This window comes from Umbelopsis ramanniana (assembly GCF_025399195.1).
Source record: "Umbelopsis ramanniana AG unplaced genomic scaffold K450scaffold_28, whole genome shotgun sequence".
NCBI lineage: Eukaryota > Fungi > Mucoromycota > Umbelopsidomycetes > Umbelopsidales > Umbelopsidaceae > Umbelopsis > Umbelopsis ramanniana.
Genome location: NW_026252114.1, coordinates 139,691 through 161,465, shown reverse-complemented (window position 1 = coordinate 161,465; position 21,775 = coordinate 139,691). Strand labels below are relative to the sequence as shown.

At 44.0% G+C, this 21,775-nt stretch overlaps 11 protein-coding genes across 11 annotated transcripts; 5 read left to right on the top strand and 6 right to left on the bottom strand.

Annotated features, from left to right (window-relative positions):
- Positions 1-838: 838 nt before the first annotated feature.
- On the bottom strand, positions 839-2,173 carry K450DRAFT_199364 (uncharacterized protein; the record flags this gene model as incomplete). The annotated part of the gene is made up of 1 exon (XM_051584599.1): positions 839-2,173. One exon carries the CDS (start codon positions 2,171-2,173, stop codon positions 839-841), a length of 1,335 nt encoding a protein of 444 aa, XP_051444571.1.
- Positions 2,174-2,294: 121 nt separating this feature from the next.
- Positions 2,295-3,955, bottom strand: K450DRAFT_241580 (uncharacterized protein). The gene is made up of 6 exons (XM_051589111.1): positions 3,556-3,955; positions 3,434-3,480; positions 3,171-3,365; positions 2,953-3,106; positions 2,676-2,883; positions 2,295-2,572 (listed from the first exon to the last, which is right to left on the bottom strand). Exons 1-6 carry the CDS (start codon positions 3,758-3,760, stop codon positions 2,416-2,418), a joined length of 966 nt encoding a protein of 321 aa, XP_051444570.1. The 5' UTR covers positions 3,761-3,955; the 3' UTR covers positions 2,295-2,415.
- Positions 3,956-4,320: 365 nt separating this feature from the next.
- Positions 4,321-5,932, top strand: K450DRAFT_199362 (uncharacterized protein; the record flags this gene model as incomplete). The annotated part of the gene is made up of 7 exons (XM_051584598.1): positions 4,321-4,404; positions 4,491-4,543; positions 4,610-4,659; positions 4,745-4,762; positions 4,830-4,894; positions 4,964-5,026; positions 5,096-5,932. 7 exons carry the CDS (start codon positions 4,321-4,323, stop codon positions 5,930-5,932), a joined length of 1,170 nt encoding a protein of 389 aa, XP_051444569.1.
- Positions 5,933-6,638: 706 nt separating this feature from the next.
- K450DRAFT_241570 (uncharacterized protein) lies at positions 6,639-7,693 on the top strand. The gene is made up of 6 exons (XM_051589110.1): positions 6,639-6,766; positions 6,827-6,880; positions 6,946-6,994; positions 7,069-7,086; positions 7,155-7,291; positions 7,355-7,693. Exons 1-6 carry the CDS (start codon positions 6,680-6,682, stop codon positions 7,535-7,537), a joined length of 528 nt encoding a protein of 175 aa, XP_051444568.1. The 5' UTR covers positions 6,639-6,679; the 3' UTR covers positions 7,538-7,693.
- Positions 7,693-9,417, bottom strand: K450DRAFT_280735 (uncharacterized protein). The gene is made up of 3 exons (XM_051593369.1): positions 8,495-9,417; positions 8,309-8,417; positions 7,693-8,245 (listed from the first exon to the last, which is right to left on the bottom strand). Exons 1-3 carry the CDS (start codon positions 9,288-9,290, stop codon positions 7,849-7,851), a joined length of 1,302 nt encoding a protein of 433 aa, XP_051444567.1. The 5' UTR covers positions 9,291-9,417; the 3' UTR covers positions 7,693-7,848.
- A 302-nt stretch (positions 9,418-9,719) lies between these two features.
- K450DRAFT_241564 (uncharacterized protein) lies at positions 9,720-11,479 on the bottom strand. The gene is made up of 4 exons (XM_051589109.1): positions 11,118-11,479; positions 10,677-10,941; positions 10,184-10,614; positions 9,720-10,122 (listed from the first exon to the last, which is right to left on the bottom strand). The coding sequence occupies exons 1-4, from the start codon at positions 11,190-11,192 to the stop codon at positions 10,054-10,056; spliced, it is 840 nt and encodes a 279-aa protein (XP_051444566.1). The 5' UTR covers positions 11,193-11,479; the 3' UTR covers positions 9,720-10,053.
- A 54-nt stretch (positions 11,480-11,533) lies between these two features.
- On the top strand, positions 11,534-14,080 carry K450DRAFT_241558 (uncharacterized protein). The gene is made up of 4 exons (XM_051589108.1): positions 11,534-12,190; positions 12,300-12,510; positions 12,578-12,694; positions 12,768-14,080. Exons 1-4 carry the CDS (start codon positions 11,654-11,656, stop codon positions 13,886-13,888), a joined length of 1,986 nt encoding a protein of 661 aa, XP_051444565.1. The 5' UTR covers positions 11,534-11,653; the 3' UTR covers positions 13,889-14,080.
- An 811-nt stretch (positions 14,081-14,891) lies between these two features.
- Positions 14,892-15,735, top strand: K450DRAFT_241554 (uncharacterized protein). Its single transcript, XM_051589107.1, has one exon. The coding sequence runs from the start codon at positions 14,983-14,985 to the stop codon at positions 15,577-15,579; it is 597 nt and encodes a 198-aa protein (XP_051444564.1). The 5' UTR covers positions 14,892-14,982; the 3' UTR covers positions 15,580-15,735.
- Positions 15,736-16,218: 483 nt separating this feature from the next.
- On the bottom strand, positions 16,219-16,884 carry K450DRAFT_241551 (uncharacterized protein). The gene has a single exon (XM_051589106.1). The coding sequence runs from the start codon at positions 16,613-16,615 to the stop codon at positions 16,235-16,237; it is 381 nt and encodes a 126-aa protein (XP_051444563.1). The 5' UTR covers positions 16,616-16,884; the 3' UTR covers positions 16,219-16,234.
- Positions 16,885-17,154: 270 nt separating this feature from the next.
- On the bottom strand, positions 17,155-18,499 carry K450DRAFT_199355 (uncharacterized protein; the record flags this gene model as incomplete). The annotated part of the gene is made up of 2 exons (XM_051584597.1): positions 17,155-17,894; positions 18,007-18,499. The coding sequence occupies 2 exons, from the start codon at positions 18,497-18,499 to the stop codon at positions 17,155-17,157; spliced, it is 1,233 nt and encodes a 410-aa protein (XP_051444562.1).
- Positions 18,500-18,754: 255 nt separating this feature from the next.
- On the top strand, positions 18,755-20,607 carry K450DRAFT_174883 (uncharacterized protein; the record flags this gene model as incomplete). The annotated part of the gene is made up of 10 exons (XM_051584210.1): positions 18,755-18,887; positions 18,959-19,080; positions 19,153-19,181; positions 19,269-19,383; positions 19,462-19,506; positions 19,570-19,652; positions 19,728-19,916; positions 20,008-20,056; positions 20,118-20,297; positions 20,386-20,607. Coding segments are annotated over 10 exons (1,167 nt in total), but the record flags the coding sequence as incomplete, so codon positions are not given.
- Positions 20,608-21,775: the final 1,168 nt, after the last annotated feature.

Sequence of the window (21,775 nt, the reverse complement as noted above, 5' to 3'; positions counted from 1 at the left end):
TCCAGCACCGAAGCCAGTAGGAGTTGATTGCAGACGAGCAGTGGCCTGTTCAGTAATCGCTTGCCAGTTTATTCCTCCTCAATCCCTATCCTTTAATTGTAGCATATACTTACTGCTTTGAGGATAATATTGAGCTCCATATCCAATCTCGTACTCCTCTATGTTCGCTACGGGGACAGACAATCCACTGGTGCGTTTGTCATACATGTGCTCAACCCACGTATCCAATATATGAACCATTTTTACTAACTCTTCATTCATGAATACAGTCCCCTCGTAAAAATAAGATAAAATGATAAGCCTTTTTTTTGGTTTCGTGTACCTTTCAAACGTGGGGTTTAAACTTCGGATTGAAAATTTCACATTTATCAAAGTCATTAATTCTATATTTTATTTGCCCGGCCCATCTGGACAGGATGCGGCGGCTGGCTGGCACGCTGGTTTGAACAAGAGTACCAATGATCCTTTATGGAAGGGTATGTATAGTCTTGTGTTTGCATTTTCCCTCCACCCTCAACATCCACTATCTGAAGATTGCCGTTCAAACACAGCAATATCTTCACTCGTGTATATGTGAGTATATGTGCTTAAAAAAAATTCTTCTTTTTTCTGCCATACTTGCACTTAACTAATGTTGCGATCATAATTTAAGACTCTCTGTCCTGGTATCGTGATATTGTTTTCAAGTTTCATATGACGTATTATCATAATAACATTTTGGCGCGCAAAATATTTTTTTTTTAAATAAACAATATTTGTCAAGAGTTTTGTACAGATGGAACAGCGTTTTAAAGAAATAAATGGGCTAAACTACAGAGTTTGATCATAGTGATGTGTCCTAGGCGGTCATATACCAGTTGTCTGGCACAGAAAACGACATGTGGGCATTAGCAGGTGGCATAGCAGGAGGAATTCTGTTTCCTTGGCTTCTTCTCATCTCGACCATTCGCCGTTCGTCTGAAAGCCTCTGCACTAAATCTGCCTTTTTACCATTCGTCGCCTTCTTTCTTTCTCGTAACATCTCTTTGAGCTCTGCTACAGTGATGTCGTCAAAATCGATTTTAAGCAATTGTTCATCTAGCTTTTTCTGTTGTTCCTCTTCGGACATGGCCACAGTTTGAGGGTGAGCTTTGGCCGTTCTTGGAATTTGTATAGGCAAGGAATGGTTGGCAGCCTGAGGCGTATTAGGTGCTGAAATTGCATTACCACCGTGCATAATTCCCATTTCTGGTACACCTAGCGCCGGCATAGACGATGGAGGTAAGGCAGGTGGAAGTGAGGTAGATCGACGTCTTTCCGATCGTATGTGCTCTCCGTATCCGGAGAAACTATTGTAAATTGGTGTGGGGGAGCCGGCATGAAACCCATCGTTGAAAGGCATGGCTACTGGTGATGATGATAGTGGTACTGATTGAGAGAGTTCATATGAGTCATGGTTTGTCGCCAATTCTTGATTCAGTCTGTATGCGGCTTGCATTTCGGAAGTGACTACCGCTGGATCCTGGCTAGGAAGAGTGGCCTTCACAACTCTAGGTGAAAGTTGCGATTTCTTTCTTATTCCTAGCTTACCGTTCGCAGACGCGGATCTCCGTAACGGTTGTTTGTCTGTCAATTGTTGAGCTCTTGGACCGGAAAACAAGGCTCGAATACCACCTTGCTCTCTTACTGTCATTCTGCCTTTCCTATCCACCGGTCTGCTTGGGCTACTCGGAGGAGCTGCAAACGGCTGATTGGCAAGTGGTGATGACTGCACTGGATAATTGAACATACCTGCAGCCGGTCGTTGTGGAATGGGCTGCGGACATGATTGAGAAAATTCCATTTGGTTTTGAGTGTTGTTAGAAGGATTCATGACATTAGGAATCATCATGGGCTGTACATCCTCGTTGACAGATTGATCAAAGGACATGATATTGGCCCAAAGATCTTCTGCAGAGTAAGGGTTATAATCATCGTCTTGAAGCGGCATGTCAATTTCTGAGGTAGGCGTGTGAACTAGGTTCATTGGATCAGACGAGCCAGCTTGGTTGGCGTTTACGGGGTCTATATACATATCGGCTGTAAGTCCAGCGAGGAAAGGGTCAATGTTTGATTCATATGAGCCGAAATCAGTTTGTAGTCCATTGATGGATTCGTTCAGAAATGTGTCAGAGTTGGATCGTTGCATAAACATTGTGGAAGAAGTACAAAAGGTAGGCTGGGAGGTGTAAAGTGAGAGTAAAGGATATGGGGAACAGTATGGATCAGTTCCCTTGATTGAAGGGAACGGAGAGATGTGATTCAATCAGTGCGATGGAAGAATGTGTGGCAGTGAAATGTTTGACAAAATGGCGAGGTTGGTACTATTCAAAGGAAAAAAAAAATTGTTTCAGGCAGAGATTTATTCTCAGATGGTCTCAAAAGTTGAGTGTGTGGTCACGACATTAAAGTAAATACGGTGAAGAAGATGATGATAGTGGCAAATATTTTGAGCATCAGCCCTCTATTCGAAGAGATATTACGGTAATATCGTAGTAATTCGCCTTGTGCGACGTTAATATGGCTCTCAATGTCTTCAGTGTTTTGTCCGATTCTGCAATAACATAAATTACAAATGGGAAAAAGCTTGTTAGAGGACCCTGCCTTAACCTGCGTGGCCCCTAAATAAAATTTCTGCCTTGTAGTTCCTTCCTTACCTTTGTACCGTCTCCCTTTGTTCTGCCACCATCGTTACTAGCTGTTGAAACATGCCCCCTAGTTCTTGTATGGTATTTTCAATGCTTTCGAGGGCATTGCTCCGTTGTTCGGTATATCTTGAATCAGCTTGCAATTGTTGCTGTTGCGGAGTCAGTAGCGGGATTCCTAGAGACAGAGTCGTATCATCTTCTTGAGATGGAACCGTTGCTGAAATGGTTTTAGATTTAATTAATGTTTTTCATGGAATGTTGCCAAACTTCGAGAATCACTACATACGTGCATATGTCTTCCTCCGATGTAGCTCTGAGACCTCGGGAGGAATGTAGGTATTGCCGCCCGGAGGTGACGGCGCCTGTGGTGCCGGTGACGGTGTCCTGGTATCACTTGATTGGAAGAATTGGTCCCGCCTCTCTTTCGAAACTTTCATGTTCTGGTATCAGAAAAGTTAGTAACGGCAAATGAGCAACCTCGTAATCAACACAGTGTATAACTACCTCAGTTCGCTTCTCAAGAACTTCTTTAAATCCTACTGAAATGTTTGCAAGTCGGTTTTGAAGACTGCTGACAACTTCCGAGTAATGCTCGCGAACTTGATGCGGTTGCTTTGGTCCTGCCTTTGTCGTACTTTGTAATATTGAGATTCCATGATTCAGTTTGGTGATATTTTGTTTGATAATATACGTCAATTCCTACCCAATTTAGTTTTAATAATTGATGATATACCGATTGAAAGACCAGAAGATTGTAGTAAACTTACAGATATTTCGACAGGCTTTTCATCAAATAGAGCTCGCCGATTTGTTACTACACCGAGTCGTATGAAATGGAGATTAATAAAGGTGGTGTAATGCTGCATCTAGAAAAAATAACTACTCGTACAGCTTTTCAACTTTTCCAATTCTGCTTCGGTTGTCTTCATGTGTCGTCCTAATTCCTTTGCCGTCAAGGTGAAGGTGGATGAATTTCCACGTTTTGGAACATACTGTACAATGTTGATTTGAGCGCGACGGTTGTTTGGATTAGTTCTAGATGACAACCGCGAAGCAAACGCCTGAAATTCCTGCGTTCGATTACGAACAGACATAGCTAGCTAAAATGGATTTGAAATAGCAGTATGATTCTATTATCTCTATCTGAAAAAGGTAGGAGGACCGTTGCTGGCGTTGACTGTCCAAATCACGCTGCCTTTAAAAAAATCACCTATGTTGCAAGAAAAAAAAATGTGTGTACAACTGTACTGCTTGAAGTCGTATCGTGACGAATACTTCGATAAATTGTGAAATATTTTCTCAGGATTATTAAAGAAGAACACATCTGAAGGTTAGAGGCAATCATTTTTTGAGTGATGTTGGAAGTTCAAAGTTCAAAGTTCATGGTTCATGCTACTGTGTTTAAATATTCCACCACCAGTGAATCAAAATATGGATGTCCAGATACATAATCTCCTAACGATATTATTACCGTCATTGAATTCAATATCTTCCAGCCACTTACGGTAGAAAGTACATCAATTGAAAGGTATCTTTGAAGGGCGGTTTGAAATCGCACGCCAAGTCAAGTCACGTGTAATTCGCCTTCAGCCTAAACGCTAAGGCAAACGTGCGTGCCAGTCCTCTGGCCACTCGCTTCTTCCTTACATACTCAATGTCCTCGATCCCTCAAGGTAACTTTTGGATAATCTCTCGAAAGAACGGCACGGCACTCGATGTGTTTGACGGACAAACAAAGGTACGTTGAACGAATGCGTTGTTCGCGAATATACCATTCACTTTGACCGCACTCGTACTGAAGTTGTAACCTATACATTCTCAAAGGACGGCGCAAATGTAATTATCTGGCCACAAAAGTTCAACGATAGCGAAAACCAGTAAGTAGTTATTGCAAGTTGCGTTGTGGAGCTTAGGATTCATGTGCTTATTGTCTCTGTTCATAGGCTATGGGCTTACGACAATGGCTGCTTTGTTAACAAGAAGTCGGGCTTAGGTAACACAAAGCGACTGCTTCAGAAACTTCCATTTTGCAATACCCCATATGCTAACCGAAATGAAAATTTTATTGGCCATCGTAGTATTGGACATTAGTACTAGTAAGTATTCGAACGTATGGTATATATAGAAGCAAGGACCGCGAAACCTGATCATGTGTTTTCTCAGGTGCCTTTAAGAAGGAGAAGAATGTTGTGCAGAACTCCCGCAAGCCGGGCAAGCAAGAACAACAGGTTGGTTTGTGTATAAGCGGCGGCGACATGATCAGTGTGTACATCCAGGCTAATTTTTTTTTATTTCAGTTCGGATTCGACAACGGCTTCATTTATAGTGCTGCCTACCCAAATCTCGTTTTGGATATTAAAGTATGTTGCACGGCAAGATGATATATGAGTTGATGTTCTGTAGAATACTGACCATGACGGGTGATCTAGGGCGACGGTGCCAAAGATGGAGCAAGTGTTATTCTATATAATCGTAAAGAAAATGATAACCTGAATCAGCTTTGGGATATGGAGCCACATGCTCAGTTTGAAGGATCTTTGAACTTGGCTGCTACTGACTCCATGACGCATAAGAAAGAGTCGTTTGGATTACCAACACCAGGTTATGGTGCTCAGATCAATGTACCACCTGGCTTGACGTCAGTGCCGGATAGACCTCAACTTCAGTATTCTGGAACAGCCACCTCCACGGCCTCCCAGGAAGATTGGAGCGCTCAGGTTCAAAGCTTGCACTCTGCTCATCCTCAAGCTGGAAATCGACCTGTACCTCCACCTCCTCAAAGTCAGGGTCCCCAGCCATCACAAGGCAATTATCCACCACCTCAAGGGTATAGCTCGCCACCTGCACCAGGCTACGGCCCACCACCAACACAAAACTACGGCACATCACCAAGTCAAAGTTACGGTGGACCTCCTCCTCCGCCCCATCAATATGGAGAGGGATCATATCAGCAAAATCAGCAAAACTACCCACCACCTCCCCCGCCACAGTCTGATAAGTACAACTATGCCCCACCACCACCACCATCTGCTGGAGGTTATAGCAACTACCCACCCCAACCTGTACAACAGGGTAGTTATGGTGCCTATCCTCCACCACCTCCTGGTCAAGGTGGATATTCAAGCCCTCCCGGCCAACAGGGCGGGTATTCAAGCCCTCCTCCCCCTCCTAACCAGCAAGGTGGATACGGGCAACAGCAGCAATACTATTCACAAAATAGCTATAACCAACAACAAGGCAGCTATCCTCCACCACCAGGATATTAGCCCCTTTGATTCTCATATATTTGATGACCATGGTTTTACGTAGGTAAAATGCAATAAAGATTTTATTAAATATACTACTGACTGTATACATACCTTTGCTATGCTGCAGTCTAATTTGCTCGGCGTGCAGTAGGCTGGTGTACAGTAACGTTATCTGCGAGAACAATAACATTAGTCAACTAATCACGCGGTAAAACGATCATCGAGTAGTTTGAAGCAGCAGGAACGAGCATCAGTTTCATTAAATCAGTATATTTTGTGGATCGTCAGGAATCGGACGTAAAAGGTTATGCATCACTTGTTCGTTGCAGCTACTTCAAACTTCTGCAGTTTCATATGACTGAAATACTTACTTGAAACGAGAAAAAGGTGTTTTGAAAATCGAACAACGTGAACAAAATTTTTCTACTCTTCCAGGATTGGATGGCAGTCACGGCTTGGCGACTTGACAGCAAGCCCAGGTTTTTTTCAATCGCAGATCAAAGGGACAGTCGGACGGTAGCCCGATCATAGTCTCTGTATCATAAGATTTACCCCCCAATATCTCTCTAAAAGACACCTGTTATCTTTTGGAATGTCATCAGGTGTGCAAATGCACGTCATATGCTTAACTAGCCATTAACCATCGTCCACCTTGCTCATACAAGATCAATGGCTCAATTTGATTGGCCATCACCCGTGACAGCTCTGCCAAAATCGCAATACTGAGAACGGCTTGAGCGGATACCAGGTTGTGACAGAGTAACTATGAGCAACTTTCCTCCCGGCTGGTTTTATATCCAATCAAGATGCGAACACAAGATGGTGATCGACGTTGAATGGGATTCCATTAAAGTAATTTTCGCGTATGATTTAGAAAAGGTAGACGTCCGAAACTGATCGCCTTTTCGATAGTCCGCAGCCAGAATCGTCGTCTGGCCCAAGAAGGAAAAGTTAAACGATAACCAGGCAAGTCTAACAAGACAAAATAAAACCCGAATTGAAGCATAACATGAACTGACTGCTTCTTCCAGCTGTGGAGCTATGATGGCGGCTACTTGATCAACAAGAATTCGGGTTTAGGTAAGGGTTATGCCAAGAATGAACGAGTCATTAATGCAGGAAGCTACTGACATACTACTATGACAAAATGAAAGTTCTGGACGTGCATGGAGGTAGGTTGAGGATTCTCGAGGGGATTTGAGGATGAACAGTGGAATATTAGGTCTAAAAGACAATGCAGGAGTCCTTCAGAATGATCGCCAGATTGTACAGCAGAAACGCAAGATGGTGGAGGGCAATAACGATCAAAAATGGTTCTACCGAGAGGATGGCTATCTCTATCCTCGGAACGACCCTAATCTTGTGCTGGACATTCGGGTAAGTGCAACCTCCACAGGGATCACTCCGGGAAGATGTTTATTAACAATGCTTGCCAATCAGGGCAATTCGCTCAAACCAGGGGCTCAGGTTCTCCTGTATAACCGCAAATACGAAGATAATATAAATCAATTGTGGGACTTGGTCACTGTGTCCACTAGCACATTATCACCAACTGAACAATCACAGACAGATGACGAAGCAGAGGACGATTATTCCTTCTCAAATGCTACTTATGACCTGTAGATGGCGCACGTTGAGCATGATTTGATATTTTGTTTATAGTTTTTTTTTTTATCTTGGACGCTATCCACCTACTTTTTTGATACCAAAGGTCCTTTTATACCAAGGTTTAATGATATGTTTTTTTCCAATTTGCGTAAAAAAATATAAAGTTTGAGATACAGTTAAAAATAATGCTCATAGCTATAACTTGCAATAGACTATCGCTTTTCGGTCACAATGGATGTTAAGGTATAAATCGTACGGATGGAATACGAGAGCTATCGTACTTGACTATCGAGAGAAGTGCAGCGGTACGACACTGGTTTGTTTGATCACTTTTTGTAAATCTCATCATAGCCGACACCTTCGAAATTCCAATCACCGTTCAAGTCAAGTGCCACCTCAGCTGTCTTGGCGCATATCTGATCGAAGGAGCCCTCGGCTCCAAACAGAAGGTCTCCAAATGCACAGGCACGAACAACTTTGGTAACATGGACTTCATCGATATCGATGGCTCGCTGGATGAGAGACAGCCATGGATTGGTGGCATTGAGCTCTTGCTTTCCTTTGTAATTGAGCAGAGCGTCAATGTCTATTTTAGCACGTCCGTGTGAGATGTAATACATCAGAACAACACCAAGATGGGATTTCATCACCGATACAGCATAGCTGGGTGGCAGGCTGTTGGCGATCTTATGAGTAAATAGTACAGATGTTACAGCATGCATCCTATGATATAAAAGTTAATATTCAGCTAAAGTGACAGGAAAGTTTTTTCACATGTGGACTTACAAAAAGAAATCTTGTTTGGCTTGACCAAACTTCAATCCACTGGCACCAAGAGCCAGTATACATGCTTTGTACAATTCAATAGACTTGGCTGCAACATCTTCCTTTGTTTCTAAAAGCAGTCGAAAGAATAAAGCAACTGGTTAATAGAAGAGAATATATAAAGCACAACAGAAATGGAAGTAGTACCATCCACGTCCCACGCTGCTAGGCATTGTTGGATCTTGTTAATCGCCTTTTCATTTTTGGCACCATGTGCGGTCTTGTCTGGCTGTGAAAATGGGCATACGTCGTCCAGATTACGGTCTTCTCGGATGCTTGTTAACATATCCACAATGGTTTTGGGTTCACTGCTGCTCTTAGTCAGGGAGAGCTGAGTAGCGACTTTAGAGGCGACTTTCTCAATGGAGCTGGTGGGCCGTACGATGACGTTGCCCATCAAGGTGGACGATAGGGCAGCCATAGCCAGCCCTTCTACCAATATGCCATCCACCTCAAAATCAAAACCGTATCCCATATGAATGAGAGGGTGGAAGGCTCCAGAGAAGGAACGGCCAATCATATCGGGATCCAAAGCATACTTGATGAAGGCTTCGTTTCGGCCGAGTTTTTGCACTTCTTTGTGGAAGAACTCCAAATAGGAAGCATAATATTCAGCATTGCCAAGCTGGGATTTCCAATCGGACTCTGTAAAAGTGGTTAACACGGAACCGACGGGTCTCTGATAATTTGCATGGTCCCTATAAATGGCTTTAATCCTGTCAGGCTTGGCTCCCAGTGAATATGCAGCGAGAACACCGTGAGACAAGTGATTGTGGAATTTTTTGTCATTAAAAAAGCAATGATATTCAACATGATTCTTCAATAGCAAATCAGCAACAGTGTCTCTTGCGTCTTCCGTAATACCGGGGAAAGCCAAGGAGATGTTTTTAGAAGGAATTTGGGGACAAAACATATTTCGATTTGCGTTGACGGTTCCAGTCATGATGCGTCGGGTGGATTGTATGTGGTGAATGGCGTTTTTGTAAATTGTAGAAGTTTCTTGGGAACAAAAATATCAGCTAAAGGGTTGTCTTATATTCTTGATCCTCTGGAGCGCGGCTATAATTTTCCCACCTTACAAATTGAAGGGTTTCATGGAATTTATCCGTTGCGTTAAATTTTATAGTTTTATAGCATGCAGATGAATAATTCCAACGTCATCGAATTTATCCGTCCCCACACGCAGTGAATAAGGTATGACACACAACTAAAGTCATATCCCAGGGTTTGTAGTTCGGTTGGGTCAAGCACGAACACTTTGACCTGATTACCCGCAAACTGGTCGCTGCTGCGCATCCTGATGCTGCGGCAGATAAAGAGGCTGCACTGAATCATGTCTTTGCGCCAAACATTCAAACTTCAAAACAATGCCTTATTTCATCTAATGATAAAAGCTTATAAGCACATTCATTATTAGGAAAAACTTGGCCATGAGAGTAATAGAAAAGAGAAGCCTTGAAAAAAATAGAGTGTACAGTACAACAAAGGAAAAATATAGAAAAAAAGATGATGGACACGACAGACCAACGGAATGAAATTGAGGTGACTACATATGCAAATCTTTGAACAGTTACAGTTGAGTGGGATGAGGAAAGTTGATCGCATTTAAAAAGGCGATGAGTATAGTGGAGACAGTGTACAAGGAGTGTAAGTATTGGGTCGTATGTAATGGGGGACTGTGCTATTCAACAAAGGTAGGTAAGAAATCAAACATCCAACAAGGGCGTGGCCTCAGTGGAGTGGTCGTCCATGACGTTTCTCTTGCAAATAGGACACTGTAGCATAAAGATTCAGTTTTGATGAACGGATGTATTTCCAATTCAGACGAGGACTTACAAATTTCTTTCGAGTTGTTAACCATGCGTCAACGCATCCAACATGAAATTCATGCCTGCAAGGTAGTATTCTCAGCTCTTCACCATCAACGTAGTCCTCTAGGCAGATCGCACACTCTTCAGGCTCATTTTCTTTCCTCTCCACCTGTCGAAAGACCTTGACCGGCAAGTTTGTGACGACGTTTTGCGGAGCCAAATCTTTTTGACGGCGCTGGCGTTGACGAACTCTCCATGAGATATAAATAAAGATCATCATTATGGATGGAGAGAGAATAACGATAACAAGAACGTCCAACAATGGCCATGTGAGAAGGTCATCTGGAAGCATTTGAACCAGCATAGGAGTGCTGAACAGCTTTGACAGATACAGTAGTGCCAAATATTCATGCTGCGATAAAAACACGGAGGGAATCTCAACGTCCGAAGTGTCACCTGTTTAAAAAAGCATGAGTTGAAGGAAACCATGTGTCATGAACGGGAAACCAAGTACTTACCAGGAGCAAACATGGTAGTCCAACCAATGTGGTCAGGGTCGCCTACAGCGACGGCAATGGCGCCACTACTTTGCATGTTTCGCACTTTCTCAATAAATGAACAGCCGCCTCGTTCTAACAATGCTATCCAATTTTCCGACCTTGCAGGCTCCACTACTGAACAGCCAGAGCGATCTGATGGCTCTATCAAGAATCCATAGATACCTTCTTCCGGAATTCGTGGCCCAAACGCTGCGATGCGATCTAAGTAGGTTTCATTTGTAGCCTTGCAGAGAAAAGAAAATAGAATTAATATGTATGGTCCATGCATCATTTGAAAAAATAAAGGTGTGTATAGACAGGAAAAGAAACAGCCAAGAAAACAGGGAAAAAACCCCCCATGGTGCACTGAAGCTAATGAGGGATATTTGTGGAGTGCAAGACTGAGTCAGGATTACTTACAACTACGACAACGGCGGCATGAGCTGAAAACAAGCAGCACGTCAGGCATGCCAAGTAGACAAGCCAAGTGTGCATTGTAAGAGGAATGTGAGAGAGCTAACGCGGAGAGAAAAAGGGAAAGAAAAAAAAAAAGAGAGCAGCAGGGAAAAAGAGCAAAAGCGAGTGAGGAAATAAGAACCTCTCAATGAGCGTCACACACACTCCCTCCACCAACAACAATGCTGACAGACCCCATGATGTATCAGAAGTTTTTCAAGAGGTCTGAAATACAGCGTTCTGGATGAAGGTCATTCAAAGGTCTCGTTTTTGACATGCTCACACCAGCACTTCATTGCAGTTGATGCCAACCATCCTATCTTTTCTCCCTTTTGCTTTTCTCTGTCAACTCACATCCTATCCGAATACGGATTAGGATTGAAAGTCCGATTTGAATGACGCGAAACGGAGGCCGCCTTTAAAGTTAACTATATTTTTTTTACATAACTGTTTATTTGGTTGGCACAAAAGTGCTTTTTGTTTTATTGTAACCACTCAGCATGCTGCCTGTTCCCAACCACGGACTTGTGGGAAGAAGAAGGCGAGCAACGACGTCTGCTTCGACAGCGCCATTCATAGATGGCCCACATTCTCGGGTCCCATTTGGTGCTCGGCGACTACCATCCTTAGAATCCTTACCAATAGACATTTCTACCACCCATTCACAAGCATCAATTCCCGACCTGGCTGATCAGCGTAGACGCTCATTTTCGCCATTATTTCGGAAAGCATCCACTGCATCTCATCACGACTACACTCCTCCACCATACCCCAATGCCCGTGAAGATTTATCGTCCGATTCAACATCATGGTTCACTCCCCGATCGCGAAGGTCTTCAAAAGCCCAATCTTCTCCCCCACCACTGGACATTTTACCTCGGACAAAACCAGTCATTGAGACTCATACCATCAATAAGGAATACGACCCATTGACCGGAAAAAAGATGATCAATGACTATCTTATCATCAAGGAACTAGGCCGTGGTGTTCACGGCAAGGTGAAGCTCGCTGAAGATACAGAAAGAGGTGGTTTGGTGGTAAGTTATCCGAAAATGGCAATGGCTAGACGATCCTTATTTTTCGGCTGTTTGAATTTTTATTTTATTTTCATGACTCCATTGTTGATATAATCTCTATCTTGTTTAGGCAATTAAGGTTGTTGATAAGGAATCTCGAAGACGCCAGCTAGGCTTGTCACTCCGTGAAAGTGTGGATGAAGAGGAGAGAGCGGTTGTCAACAATCCTGCCGAGCAAAAAATCCAGAGAGAGATCGCTATTTTGAAAAAGTGTGTACACCCTCATGTCGTCATGCTATTCGAAGTCATTGATGATCCAGCTAGTAGGAAGATCTATATGGGTAAGTAAAACAGTCGAAAGTTAAATTTGGATGTCATTTTATGATCTGACGTTTTTTTTTTATGTAGTTTTGGAATATATGGAAGGTGGTGAAATTCACTGGCGTGATGAAGATGATCGTCCCATCTTGCCTATCGATGATGCGCGCGCGGTATTTCGGGACGTTGTGAGCGGCTTGGACTATCGTGAGTAATCTTCAAACAAGTGATGGTGTTGGTTTGTTGCTGAACATCTATTCTCAATGCAAATTCTACCTAGTTCACTATCAGGGCATTGTTCACCGCGATATCAAGCCGGCGAATTTGCTCCTCACTGCTGATCATATAGTCAAGATCTCTGATTTTGGAGTATCCTATTTCAGCGAACTATTGGCTGAAGATCATCACAGCTCGTACGATAACAAGGATGCAACTTCACGAAGTCGCATCACCCGTGAACTAGCCAAAACCGCAGGCAGCCCAGCTTTCTTCGCACCCGAACTATGTACCGTTGGAGATGATACGGCGGCGCGAATAACCAAGGCCATTGATGTGTGGGCGTTAGGTGTGACTCTTTATTGCCTTGTGTTTGGCCGATGCCCTTTCGAAGCAGAAACAGAGTACGAATTGTTCAAGTTGATACCTATCCAACCATTAGAATTCCCAGCGGATATCGAAATTGAGGATGATCTGCGAGATTTACTTTGCAAACTTTTAACCAAGGATTTTGAGCAACGTATTACGCTGGAGCAAGTTAGACTTCATCCCTGGGTAACCGCTGATTTGGAGGATCCGGCATTATGGAAAGAAGAAGCGGATCCTCGCCATTACAAAGCAGTTGAGGTGACGGACGAAGAAGTGTCTAGAGCTGTCACCATTACTGAAAAGATACGCCGTGGTATCCAGCGACTCTCGAGCTCTATTTCCCATTTTACGCAAGCCTTCGACATGAAACGTAAAGGCAAAAGCCTATCTAGTCAGGGCAATACACCCCAAAGCCATTCACCCCTTTCTAAGACCGCTTCCTCATCATCCTCACCCACACCGGGTCGCCCGACACCTGAAATTATCCAGTTTTCTGCTAATCGCAATAAGGATTTGCCATGTCTCGGTGGTGACGAACAAGTAGCTGATAACTTGACGAATTTGCGAAATGCACAAGTTCATGGACAAGCTGATCTGCCTGCATCCAATGTCATGCCTGAATTCGAAAATACCTTTGAAGCAGATCAGGAGAGCATTCTGAGTAATCATCATAGCTATAGCCATGATAGTTACGAATACAGTGACTACGACTCCAGTCCTTGGCCGCTTGAGCGAAAAGACTCTTCAGCATCTACGCTGTCTGGACTAGTCATTGGCCGAGGACGACAGCGTTCAACGGACGCTGATGCGACGTAAATATCCCCCCACCCCCAGGCATCACCACGCTCTCAACGCAATTTTTTTTTTTTTACACGTTTTAAAAACATCGTTGTTGTGATGGTTCTTTGTACATTTTCCCTCCTTCTTGAAGTGCTGCAATTTTTTTTTTCTTAATAGGCATCAAATATAAATTTGTCCTGAGTCAATTCGCTAAAGGGATTAGCTGAACAAATAGTTTTTCCGGAAATCCAAAAAATATCAATCTCAGCTATATCAGTGGTCGGTTATGGTCGACGAAATTAAACTTCTTTGGCAGAGGCGCTCGCCAAAAGCGAAGGATATCACCCCACGGCATACATTAAGCATGGTCGACCTTCATCTTGCTAGTATTCGTTTCTTTTCCACCGCGTTAACAGCACATGATGCAAATCATTAGCCTAGAAGGAGAAATAAAAGAGCTGGGACCATGGCCTGAGGGTCGTACACACCTTACAATTTTGGAGTGTTTAAATTGCTTGTGCACACTTTTGGTATCTGACCAAGAATGGCTCTGCCCAATCATGCCCCATATGTTTCTTCAGCATGTTTATGGCCTGGAGCGCAAGGACTAGTGATAGAAAAAGGATACAAATTGGTTAACCTCTAGTTGTACAAAGAGTACATGTCGTTCCCTTAAGTTTATAGTCAGATCGGGTTTTCCTCAGGTTGCACAACAATAATGCCTCTTGCGAGAAATGATACCAGAACTTACTTCTCTGTCGCGTCCAAAGGGACTCTTTATGGGGGTTGAAATGGCGACGGGCGTGGAAGATAGGTTAAAGCCATGGTTGTGGAAAATGTGTGGATAGTACGAATCTGCGCCATTCGTTCTTGTAATTCCTTGGTGGCACGTCAAGACTTGTCTGAATGTTGTACAGTAATGAAAAGGGCATTAGATCCAAACTCGTAGTTTCAAAAAATGCCTGAATTACTTCCCTAAATAGCCCTTGGCTGGACAACCTTGAGCACGAAAGGCCCACTTCCACTCTTTCTTTTACAACTTTTTTATCACCATCGTACGTTATATTGACACTATACTCTAGGATGATCAGCAAAATCGACTAACCACTTTGTTTTTGAATCCATCGTAGATGAAGTTCTCTCTTCTTGCCTTGACCGCCCTCGCCAGCGTCGCCACTGCCGACTACTACTCAGTCAACTTCATGCCATGGGGAACAACCAAAGCCCCCACTGGAGCTGTTACTTCCACCTACGTCAACCCTACCTTGATCGATGATGCCGCTGGCAACAGCTGTGCTCAAGGTGGTTTGATTGTTCTCGACAGCAAGATTGACTGGATCTACTATGCCAACTGCTCTGGTGTCGCAGCTCATTTCGGTCTCGTCTCTGGAAAGAGCGAGCTCGAGTATGTTTTGAACGCTGACAAGGATGTCTATCCTTGCCTCGAAGTTGGTTCTGGAAGCGTCCCCGTCAGCTTCACCAACTACGTTTGCTCCAAGACTTTCACCGCCTCCAAGAAGGTCACCGTCCCCAAGCTCTCTACTCCTTCCTCTGCCACCGCCGAACCTTCCATCGCTACCATCACCCTCACTTCCGCCACCCCTGCTCCTACCTGCACCAGCGGTTACAGTGGTAAGCGTAACGGTGGTGGCCCCACCGGCGCCTGCTGTACCGCCAGCGATGACTGCCATCAGAGCTGCCACAACGGTATCTGCAAAACTCTTTAAATTATAGAACATGTAGACCCATTTAGTTTTCTATGCGTGTTCATAAACGACCCATTGTTTTTAAATACGTCGTTATATGTGCAGACATAAACGACTAATAATAATGATATTAAAGAGCTGGTTTCCGGATATATGATTTTATAACGCACAAAAGAGTATGCTCACTATGGGGGGATTTGCCGCCTTTTTTTTCCTTGTTTTCATTGTTTTCTCTAAATACAAAAAGGTAATGCGCGCTTAAACAAGCGGTTGATCGGGACGCATCGTCTTGCCGAGTATTGTTTCATTCATAGGATGGGATAATTTTTTGTAAGGGGGGGAATGTATAATTTTTTTATTTTTAAAAAACCAACACCAGGAAACAAGAAAACATTATGTACCAGCCCAAAACGCTATTCTATGGCTGCTATTCATCTATCATATAGAGTGGGCAAAGGAGGACCGGGAATTGGAGAAATCATTGCTATAGACAAAAGATATGTTTGTGAAGAAGCCCAAAGGAGTTTTAGGTTCTCTTGGATGGTTTGTTTAGTTTTTGCCTTGAGGTTGCAGAGGCTGACCTTGTTGGACTTGGGGTTGAGCGAAAGGAGCGCCAGGGTTGATCATCTACAAGAAAGAAAATGAGCATCACTGTATAATTTGGGGTTCTATTTTTTCATCGAACGGTTCTTACCTGTTGAGCAGCACCCTGTTGTTGCATAGCTTCCTTCTCATATGCAACCAAAGCCTGTTCCTTCTCAATCTCCAACGCCAAGGGCAAGACAAGAAGAAGCATAGAGGTAGTGATAACCCAAGCGCTCTTGCCTACAAATGTAGCACCGGTCTTGGACCAGCTGGAGATAGTTGTGAATCCAGAGGAAAGACGATCTCGCTGCTTTTGTGGAATGATATCCTTGAGAGCGGCAATGCGATCAAGGATGGACTCTTCTTCGTCTTCGTCAAGTTCGGAATCAGAGTAATCGGAGTAGTTGTCGTCTTCTGACAAGACTTCAATCTCATCAATGTGATCGGGAGAAACTTCTTCGAGTTTGACCATGGTGGTGTGTGTGTATGTGTGTAGACAGCCCCCAGCCGTCACTTTTTTTCAAGTCAAAAAAATACTGGAGACAGACTACGTGACGTCAAGATCAGCAAAGTCACGTGTCGGACATTCACCCATTCTGCGAAAATAGTTTTTATGGGTTGCTTGTGGGAAAAGAGAGGGAAATTCAGTTCAGTCAAAAAGAAGGATACCAGGTTGGAATAAAGCATGCAACAGTTAAAAAAAAGGTAGTTTGTGTTGGGAAGGGAAAGAAAAAAAAAATGCGTTGTACAGTAGCAAACATGAAAGAAGAACGACCAACAGGAAAGGAAGAAAACATATAGAGAATGGGCTGTGGTAAAGCAGCGAACGTCGATACTACAAGGAAAGGAAAGAGCAGCAGCAGAGCAAAGCGAGACGGAAATATATAAAGTATATAAAATGGGAATCACACCATAGAGAATACTGTCGATTCCCAAATTATTATTTTTCGTGACAAAGGATGGGGGTTCGTCGGATGAGTGGTATGCGTATGAGAAAGGAGGTAACGGGGTTTAAGGATCCACATCCATCATGACATGGCGTTGGTCTTGGTCCACATCGGCAGAAATACCATGGGTATTATCACTACTACTGCTGGCACCATTGAGAGAGCGATCAAAGACAGTGAGAGAACTTGGTGGTGGAGTGGCCACCTCGCCCACTGAAATTTCAGGTGGTGGTGCAGGCTGATTAAGAATAGGTTGAACGGCTGCAGTTTCTGGCTCATTGGCAATGGGTTGAGGTTCTTCTCTAGTAGGGAGACTGGGGGCATGGCGTTCAACACACCACCATCGATGACCTTCACTCCAAGCTTTACTTTGACAAGTCTTGCTACAATATTTGGCTTTTCTGCATCGGCGACATTTAGCAAATTCGCGAGGGAAACGTTCCCATTTGCCGCATTGCATATTGGCGCATTGGCGTATACCTCCGTTGGTCTCATCCTTCCGACATGCGTTTCTCATGATGACTCCAGCCCAATACTGAATGGCGGCGGGATGCTGTCGGTGAGTGAATTGCTGGACGACACTAAACACATTTTCTTCGTATTTAGAATGCAAAGTCTTTCTGAGATGAGGGTATTTTGAAAGATATGCAAGTAGCTGAAGCGAGAGTAAAACATCCTCCTCTCGTTGAAAGGCTTTGACGTCGGAAGGTTGTTGTGCAGGTCGGGGGAAGGGTGTGGCAAGGCGAGTGACAGAAGGCCGAAAGATGGTCTTCCGCCGGGCGGGCGTAGAGGCTGGGGGTAATACTAAAGAAAATAAAATTCTAGTTCGTTAGAACATCTGATGCTTGGGGGGCATTGTGTGTGTGGTGTGTACCACATGGCCACACTCCTAAAATAATAATATTTGGGAACATACCATCATCGTGGGCAAAGGGTGATTTTTCCAAAGTAGAGGCCGGCATGGTTTCAAGTAGGCCATGGTAACCTGTTGACGAGGTGAAAGTAGACGCCTTGTCTGTACCGAGTTGGTCTAGCGTCTTGAGAAAGTTGCCGAGTAGTTGCATAACCACAGGAATCATTTCAGCTTCAACCACACTGGTACGAATTTGTTCATTGCCGCGGACACCGACATTGACAACGCACTGAAATGCAAGAGACCATTTCCAAGTTGACCTTTTATCCGATCGCTGGCATGTTTTGAGAATGTGAATCAGTCTTTCTAGGCCACCATCCAGTACTAAAATCTCTCTGATGCGAGGAGAGGTCGATGTCAGATAAGACAGATGAGTCAGCGAATTGATGAGTGGTAATATGGCGGTACAATCCAAAGCTCGTCGGTCGTAGAGAGCCGAGGTAATGCAAACAGCAGCCTTATTTTGAGCAGGGAATGAAAAGTTTGGCTCTCTCATATAAGTGGTGTATAGAAAAACAAGCTGTGAGAGAGAAAATGAGCCTTCGTCACTTGGCTCAAAAATAATCGTATGAGCGACCAAAAGAACCCTAACCCAGCTGATGGAGTTGGTGTCAAAAATTTCCGCTGATGCTGTTGGTGCGCAGAAGCTTGAGTTGTCACAAAACTGCTTTTTCTATTCCCAAAAAAATTAAATCCGCCAACTAGGGTTATTTTTCCTTCTCTCTTAGAACCCGCCCGCCGCTCATTTGCAATGACAGGGATCACTGTCTTCCCCGGAGAAATCTCTGCATTCACAGAGGCCATTGCTGTGCTCTCTGGGTTTATCGTTATCTTTGGGTTTGTCTCTATGTTCGTCAAAGAGAAACTATTCATTTCCGAAGCCTGTAGGTTCCCCTGCTCTACTCGACTCTGCCCTACCGCTGCATTTGATAACGTATTATGATTCTTCCCCTAGTTGTTGCCGTCGTCGTTGGTATCATCGCTGGTCCATTAGTGGCCAACGGAATCAACCCATATTCTTGGAATGATACAGATGAGATAACGAAGCAACTCACTCGCTGTGTGATTGCCATTCAGGTGCAGTGATGGATGACTTGGATACCGTGCGCTATGTTTGCCTCTACTAACCTTCAAAGGAACGTCTGGCAGGTCATGGCTTCTGGAATCGAATTACCAAAGTAAGAAACGCCCGTCTTTCTTATGTTTCCTCAGGTAACACCGCCGGGCCCCCTCTTGTATACTCACCTCCCATTTGTTGCTTTTAGACATTATCTTAAGAAAGAATGGCTCACCATGCTTCTATTACTGGGGCCCGTCATGGTCTACATGTGGCTCATGAGCGGTTTGTTCATCTGGTGGCTGATACCACCGCTCAACTACGTATGTCATCCACCCTATATGAACGCAGCAATCTAGAAAACTAACATGTTTCTATTTGATTGTGTTTTTAATTCTCAGCTTGAATCATTGGCCATAGCCGCCTGCGTTACCCCGACCGATCCTGTAAGTCTTCATGTGGCTAAAACCATCCTTCTACAACGCATGACCTTATGTTGCCCCATTTAGATTCTAGCAAATTCCGTAGTGAAGGGCCGCTTTGCTGAGAAGCATGTCCCTGCTCATATCCGAAATGCGCTATCCGCCGAGAGGTACTGCCAAAAATTCCACTGCTGCTTTGCATGCTAGAATGTTTTGTACTCAATTTTTTTATTTTTGGTCTCCAGCGGTGCTAATGACGGCATGGGATTTCCTTTCCTCTTTCTAGCAGTCTATCTATTGAGTGAAGATAGTGTAGGCGAAGCTATTGGCAAATGGTTCTATCTCACTTGGTTATTCCAAATTCTTCTGTCGTGTGTCATTGGTCTTGTTGTGGGCTATGTTGCTAGAAAAATTTTACAATGGTCGGAGAGACAGTAAGTACCAAAATAACCAAGGAGGCGATTGTATACATTGCTGCATCATACTTACCCCCCGCTTCCTTTTTATTTTATTTTTCAAACCTAGTCATTACATTGACAAGCCCTCATTTCTATGCTTTGCAATCGCCTTGGCCGTAAGTACTCATGGGGATTTTCAAAATATTTGCATACTGAGTTCTCATCAACCATCTATAGTTGTTCTTGATGAGCATGACAGGCTTTACAGGAAGTGATGACTTGCTAGCCTGTTTTGTAGCTGGTAACGCATTTTCATGGGATGACTGGTTCCGTCAAGAAACCGAGGAGGCACATTTCCAAGATGTCATTGATATGATGCTTAATTTAGCAGTCTTTGTATATATAGGCTGCATCATTGTAAGTATGATTTTGATATCATCATGCTGCTCCCCACCCCTTTTTATGTTCCCTGAACTGACTGTTAACATATGTGATATGATATTAGCCTTGGTCGTCATTCTCGATGCCTGAATTAGGTGTGGAACCGTGGCGATTAGTCGTCATTGCTATATTGATCTTATTGTTCAGACGACTGCCTATTGTTCTGTTGCTCAAGCCCGTATTGCCCGCACTCAAGACCTACCGTGAAGCTTTCTTTGCTGGATGGTTTGGTCCCATGGGCGTTGGAGCTGTTTTCTTGTCCATCTTGGCTAAGGAAGAACTTGAAAAAGTCCACGCAGAAAAGAATCCAGCTTCCGTGGAGTTGATAGCACCCATTGTTTTGTTCATCGTCCTTTCTTCCGTGCTGGTACACGGTACTACAATTCCCATGTTTCAACTTGGAAAACGTATCCATACTCGCACGCTTTCCATCGCCAGTTCTCATAACCAAGTCTCACGGTTGCCAAAACTTCAATTTGGTCAAACTCTCAGCTTCAGCCGCGATGATGATGCACGCAGTCGTCATAGCCGCGATCTAGAAATGTCCCTCAGCAGAACAGAACGCAATACTTTGTTTAATACACCTCAAGAACGACCAAGAGCCGGACGACATGAACTTGATCGCGATAGTAGCGGGGACACAACCGTGGTGCCTGTTGAAGGTCAAAGTCAACAGGACTTTGAGGCCGTAGATATGGGTGAACAACGTTATTCTGATGAGGACAGCGATGTGCCCGATGAGGAGTTCTTACCCAATGACGATGAAGATTTTGATGAGCAAACCTATGGCGTACATCCAAAACAACCTGTTCAACCCAGCTCCACGGATGAGATCAAACCTGCAGAGCTCCAACCAACAGCAGAAAATCAACGGGAGAGTTCTGCTAATGAATTGAGCAGTATCCGTTTCCTTGAACCCGTCAAGCCACGGTCATCCACTCAAACGAGTCTCAATGTTGAACGTAACGAAACGAGCGTCACCAGTCTTCGTAACTTGTTTGGCAAAGGCAGTCGAGAAGACCGTGAAAATATGCGACAATTTGAAGATCGTACCAAGTCGCGACCTTCGCAAGATCAAGCACAAGAACCTGTTACGCCTACTGAACCCAAGGCGAAGAGAACGACGATGGGTGGATTTATACCCAAAACCCTGCGCGGGCTCTTTGAACAACCTGCATCATCTGGTAGTAATGAGAAGGAGGAGGTTGCTCAACAGGAGATGGTCGAACCTGGACATGCCTCTCTTGGTCCCCGTATTCAAGTTTGGGAGGAACATCATCGTGTGGTTATTGAAGATGCGAACGATACCATGGACACGGTTGTCATTGAAAAGTCGGATCCAGACTGGCAGCAAAAGACGAAGGAAACCGTCGCTGAAGCCAAGCGAAGGGCTAGTCAGGCCGATGTTGCTGAACCTTCTGGTTCAAATTAATTTTGATTGTATTTTGTCTTTC

Coding starts and splice junctions, on each gene's coding strand:
- K450DRAFT_241580 (XM_051589111.1), bottom strand. CDS start 3,760: ATGTCTGTTCGTAATCGAACGCAGGAATTTCAGGCGTTTGCTTCGCGG. Junction 3,481..3,555: donor ATTGGAAAAGTTGAAAAGCT/GTACGAGTAGTT, acceptor GACTCGGTGTAG/TAACAAATCGGCGAGCTCTA. Junction 3,366..3,433: donor AAAAGCCTGTCGAAATATCT/GTAAGTTTACTA, acceptor TAAATTGGGTAG/GAATTGACGTATATTATCAA.
- K450DRAFT_241570 (XM_051589110.1), top strand. CDS start 6,680: ATGAGCAACTTTCCTCCCGGCTGGTTTTATATCCAATCAAGATGCGAA. Junction 6,767..6,826: donor TTGAATGGGATTCCATTAAA/GTAATTTTCGCG, acceptor CCTTTTCGATAG/TCCGCAGCCAGAATCGTCGT. Junction 6,881..6,945: donor AAAAGTTAAACGATAACCAG/GCAAGTCTAACA, acceptor TGCTTCTTCCAG/CTGTGGAGCTATGATGGCGG.
- K450DRAFT_280735 (XM_051593369.1), bottom strand. CDS start 9,290: ATGACTGGAACCGTCAACGCAAATCGAAATATGTTTTGTCCCCAAATT. Junction 8,418..8,494: donor AGCAGCGTGGGACGTGGATG/GTACTACTTCCA, acceptor GACTGCTTTTAG/AAACAAAGGAAGATGTTGCA. Junction 8,246..8,308: donor GCCAAACAAGATTTCTTTTT/GTAAGTCCACAT, acceptor TTTATATCATAG/GATGCATGCTGTAACATCTG.
- K450DRAFT_241564 (XM_051589109.1), bottom strand. CDS start 11,192: ATGCACACTTGGCTTGTCTACTTGGCATGCCTGACGTGCTGCTTGTTT. Junction 10,615..10,676: donor GACTACCATGTTTGCTCCTG/GTAAGTACTTGG, acceptor TTTTTTAAACAG/GTGACACTTCGGACGTTGAG. Junction 10,123..10,183: donor TAACAACTCGAAAGAAATTT/GTAAGTCCTCGT, acceptor TTTATGCTACAG/TGTCCTATTTGCAAGAGAAA.
- K450DRAFT_241558 (XM_051589108.1), top strand. CDS start 11,654: ATGCTGCCTGTTCCCAACCACGGACTTGTGGGAAGAAGAAGGCGAGCA. Junction 12,511..12,577: donor TAGTAGGAAGATCTATATGG/GTAAGTAAAACA, acceptor TTTTTTATGTAG/TTTTGGAATATATGGAAGGT. Junction 12,695..12,767: donor TGTGAGCGGCTTGGACTATC/GTGAGTAATCTT, acceptor AATTCTACCTAG/TTCACTATCAGGGCATTGTT.
- K450DRAFT_241554 (XM_051589107.1), top strand. CDS start 14,983: ATGAAGTTCTCTCTTCTTGCCTTGACCGCCCTCGCCAGCGTCGCCACT.
- K450DRAFT_241551 (XM_051589106.1), bottom strand. CDS start 16,615: ATGGTCAAACTCGAAGAAGTTTCTCCCGATCACATTGATGAGATTGAA.